Consider the following 5,000-nt stretch of genomic DNA (forward strand, 5'->3'; position numbering starts at 1 on the left):
GGGAGGGGGAAGGGAGAGGGAAGGGGGAGGGAGAGGGAGAGGGAGGGGTAGGGATAGGGGGAGGAGGAAAGGGAGAAAGGGGTAAGGGAGGGGGAAAGGGAAAGGGGGAGATTAAAGTGTGAGGGAGAGGGAGAGGAAGAGGGAGAAGGAGAGGGGGAGGGGGGCGTAAAGGGTGAGGGAGAGGGAGAAGAAGAGGGGGAGAGTAGGTTTCAGGTGGTTATTTGTTTGTCTGTGGATCTTTCGAGTTTGTTTGTATATGGGAGTGCTTATTTGTTTGTTTGTTTGGTCTGGATCCTGTGTTCCTGTGTCTTGATTGTGCGAGGTGTGATTTTTTGCGTATTTTAACGGCATCAACTCCAGGGAAAACCTCATGTAACAGGAAGAGCGTGCGTGTATGTTTGTGCATGTGTGTGTGTGTGTGTGTGTGTGTGTGTGTGTGTTTGTGTGTGTGTATCCGTGCGTGTGCGCGTGTGTGTGTGTGTGTTTATGTGTGTTTTCTTGATATCTAAGTCGTGCTCTTAAAGCATTACTCCACCGAGGAGCCAATGTCCTCGTCCAAGGGGCAGCCAGTCCCAGTGATTATGAAATTCATGTGAGGAAAAGGGAAAGGTAGTTGAGTCTTGTAGGTATAGATATAAGTACGTGTATCTGTGTGTTCCTGTTGTCTGGCTTGTGGGCATTCCATTGCCTTTGTGTTACAAAATGCGTGATGGTTGTATTATTCAAAAGACGAGTGTCTGTGTGAAATGTCGAACTGGCAGAGCGCTTGTTTGCCTGTGTTGGAATCACTGAATACCATCATTAACTGATATACAACATTATATAATAATTGCACCCTAATTCCTAGGCTGCACTCATTACCACCTACCCCATAACCTAATTCCTAAAATTTAGTCAGTCACACACCCCTTCACGTTTTATATAATTAGCTGCATACTCCTTGTAAATTTTCCTGGTTTATTTATCTGGACCAATAGTTTCCATTCGCCGTTTTTTTTATCTTTTTTTTTCTTCTTTTTTTTGTTACATCCGCGAACATCCGAAATTGCCGTTTTATTTATAATTAATCCAACTACAAGTAGTACTATATCTCTTTTAGCTAAAAAAAATAGGAAAATTAATATATAAAGAAATCTGTACAAGCCTTATTCACAAAACATGATACAATATTCTTGCCTCCATAGTATAATCTTAACACGGACACAAACGAACGCGTAATAAAATGGCCTACACTATTCTCCCCCAAGGCTTCGCTACCCCACTCCCTCTTCTGCTACCTCTCAGCGAACCACTTGGGTGATCGCGACCCATCGGTTCGTAATCAATGCTCTACACTTTTATAGAAAAAAATGCAAATTGATAATACTGAATTTTACAAAAGAAAAAAAAAAGGAGAATATAAATGAAAAGACCATTTTCTTTTTAATAATAAGAGTAGATTGCGTACCCAGGGAAAATCGTTTATGCGTACCCCTCGTCAGAAATATTTCGTTAATTAACTAGTCTGCAATCTGTTACCCTTAATATGTTCGAGAATTTGCTTCCATATTCTGATGATGTTGCAGTCTACAGTTCATTGGACGTTTCAGTCTACAGTTCATTGGACGTTTCAGTCTACAGTTCATTGGACGAATATTAGACCCATCAGATTGGTTATTGCATGCTAGTACTCTGATAGACTTTTTTCTCCAATTTGCCGAACTCTCGAGTATAGTTCGAACGTTTTATGGTCTATAAAACCGAATCATTAAAGTTTCGCTATACACTGGTCTATGAAAGAAAATGGAAATACAACAGATTTAAAAAATACTTTTTTTTATCCATGAATGGAAAGAGATTCGACTGCAGAAATTAGTGCACAATGATCTATTTTTAGAACGCTGTATAAGCCACCGTAAGAAAGTATTGCGCAGAGAAACTTGAGAAGAAGAGAAAGAATGAACTTGGGTCTTTTCAATATTCTGTGAAAGAGGACTGTAGCAGCTTGAATGGAAAAAGAAAGGGGAGGAGTGTTAGGGAGGCTGGCGAGAGGGGGGTGAGGGAGAAGGAGGGAGAGGAGGCGAGGGAATAGAGGGGAGGGGGTAAGGGGTGAGAGAGAGGGAAAAGCGAAGATGAGGGAAGAAAGAGGAGGGAGTTAGGGAGAGGGAGAGGAGGCTTGGGGGCGACAAGAAAGAGAGAGAGAGAGGGGGGGGGGGCGAACGAGGATGATAGTAGAATTTGGTCCGATCTGCAAGAATGGGTCAGTGATTATACCCCTAAGGAGGTTGGGTGGAAAGTAATAATTCCATAGTAGAATGTTAAATTTAAATACACCGTTTCATTTATTTTCTCTCTCTTCTTAGCTTTTATATTATCTTCATTGTCATTTTATTGGTTATGCAATATAGGATAACGTTCTCTGTTTTTTTTTTTCTGGTTAAGACTATACTCTATATTACTGTACCAACTTAGGATATCCCATGTACAGCCGATTGATTTTCTCTGTTATTTTTTTTGCTCGTTTTGTTTTCTTGTTAGTATTAATTGACTATTGCATTGACTGCTGTTTATAGTAGTAGTAGTAGTAGTAGTAGTAGTAGTAGTAATAGTAATAGTAGTAGTAGTAGTGGTGGTGGTGGTGTTGGTGGTGGTAGGAGTAGTAGAAGTAGTAGTAGTAGTAGTAGTAATAGTAGCAAGAATAGTAGTAGAAGTAGTAGTGGTAGTAGTGGTAGTAGTAGTAGTAGTAGTAGTAATTGTAGTAGTAGTAGTGGTAGTAGTAGTAATTGTAGTAGTAGTAGTAGTAGTAGTAGTAGTAATTGTAGTAGTAGTAGTAGTAGTAGTACTAGTAATTGTAGTAGTAGTAGTAGTAGTAGTAATTGTAGTAGAAGTAGAAGTAACAGTAGTAGTAGTAGTTATTGTTGTCGTTTTTTGTAATATCAACAGCAGCAGTAGTAGTAGTAGTAACAGTAGTAGTGGTATATATACATATATTTTTACAACATGACAGAGTACTCTACATGAAAAATAATGTTACAAACTAACACCACATTGGGAGGCGGTAGAAGCGCTCTATACTACAGAGAATAGTGTAATTTGTTAGTATAAATACTTGCATAATTCAATTTGTTTCCATTCAACCTAGAGCATAGAAAGACATATGTTAATGCCTTTAGAGTGGGGCTGAACCTGTTAAGCTTTAATGATAGCATTGTATAGCGTTTGTGAATCAGTTTTATTGAATGAGCATAACATTAGTAAAACACAAGGGGATGGGTGAGGCCTGCTAGCTTAGCACCGATGGAGAAAGCAGAATAGAAATCTACGGGATTTTCCAATATAATTTCGTTAACTGCTCCCGGCGGTTCTCGGTCGGCGAGGCTGGATCTCTCTGATCGGCTCAAGCTGACAGGTGCAAGATTCAGCTTTTTTTAAATTTTCTTCTCTCTCTCTTCTTCCTCTTCCTCTTCTTCTTCTTCTCCCTCTTTCCTCTATGTCTCCTTTGCTTCACGCCATTCCAGCATGAGAACTCTCAGGTGTTCCTGTGTTTAAAAGAAATTGTAACCTCTTCATTCCATCGTCGAAAGAAAACGGGAACACTTATTATCGAGGGTACACTCCTTTCCACTTCACAGCTCCGAATTTCATTTCTCGCTGTTGGTAGGGAATGAAAACGACGTTCCCCAATGCTTATTCGATTCTTAAGCATATATTTCTCGGTTTTAGTATTGAATAGAAAATATAACTAAATTGCCAATTCCGGTTCGATTCTTAAGTATATATTTCTCTCTTTTAATATCGATTCAAAAATGAAATTCCCAAATTCTTATTCGATTCTTAAGCACGTATTCCTCGCTTTTGGTATTTAATAAAAAAACAAGGCATTCCCAATTCCGATTCGATTCCTAAGCATATATTTCCGTATCGAGTCCCCTCCCTTCTCTTCCCTTCACCTCCTCCTCCGCTCGTTGGCTGTAAGCGCTTCTCGATTTAATTTATTTTGTGTGCTTCTTCCCGGAGTTGTCGCTGAGCACAGCCATGGCTGAATGGATGTCTAATGTAACAATCCTGGGGGGGGGGGGGGGTCGAGGAGCAGCGGGGGAGTGACCGGTGAGCGGGAGGGAGAGGGTGGGGCGAACACACACACACACACACACACACACACACACACACACACACACACACACACACACACACACACACATACACACACACAGACACACACAGATTGATATATTTTATGAAACTTTTCAGAACTGCCTCTGTGCCTAGAGGGATGCCTTATGAATATTTGATATAAGTTTTTCTCCCTCAAACTTTTCTCCAAACGTTGAGAGAAAGGAGGGGAGAGGAGGAGGAGGATGGCCTTTCGAATGATTACTCGTACTCACAGATAGATACAAACACACATACTACACACTTACAAATAGAGGCTGGTTTGTTTACATGCGTGTGTGTTTGTGTGCGTTCTAGTTCGTGTATGAATACATAATTTGCGTTAATGTGTGTGTGTGTGTTTGTTATTTGCATTATAATTCTCAGTCTTCCTTTCTCAGCATTTTTTATGTTCTCGATTTTTCCCGATACTCGCTTTCTCTCCTCTCTCTCTCTCTCTCTCTCTCTCTCTCTCTCTCTCTCTCTCTCTCTCTCTCTCTCTCTCTCTCTCTCTCTCTCTCTCTCTCTCTCTCTCTCTACTGCAGTGGTAATCGTGCGGTCTCTCCCCCAGGTCGTACTTATGACAGTTGCGACGACTCCCTGGATGTCCCAGGAAGGGGCCCAGGGGGTCAGTGGGCTACCAGCGGCGTCGCAAGCGGGCCCACGATCGCTCCGGCTTCAGCACCGGGAGACGCGAAGGGCCGGGCACGACCCACACCACGCCCGCCACCATGCGCACCTCCCGCCCCATCCCCTCCCTCGCCGAGTCCATCACCACCCCCTCCAACTCCTGCCACCTGCCGCTCGAGGGCGACCCGGACACCCCGTCGGACAGCGCGGTGCCCCTCCACAAGGTGGTCCCGCACTGC

The 5,000-nt window shown here is 42.4% G+C and overlaps 1 protein-coding gene across 1 annotated transcript in view; it reads left to right on the plus strand.

Moving 5' to 3' along the window:
- The window catches only part of LOC125034428 (PDF receptor-like), an 18,737-nt gene extending 13,883 nt beyond the window's left edge, over window positions 1-4,854 (plus strand). The window contains exon 8 of the mRNA XM_047626171.1: window positions 4,703-4,854. Coding sequence (XP_047482127.1) covers window positions 4,703-4,715 — 13 coding nt within the window. The 3' untranslated portion in view covers window positions 4,716-4,854. The remainder of the gene's footprint in view (window positions 1-4,702) is intronic.
- Window positions 4,855-5,000: the final 146 nt, after the last annotated feature.

The sequence above is a fragment of the Penaeus chinensis genome, chromosome 18 (assembly GCF_019202785.1).
Source record: "Penaeus chinensis breed Huanghai No. 1 chromosome 18, ASM1920278v2, whole genome shotgun sequence".
In the NCBI taxonomy this organism is placed as follows: Eukaryota; Metazoa; Arthropoda; class Malacostraca; order Decapoda; family Penaeidae; genus Penaeus; species Penaeus chinensis.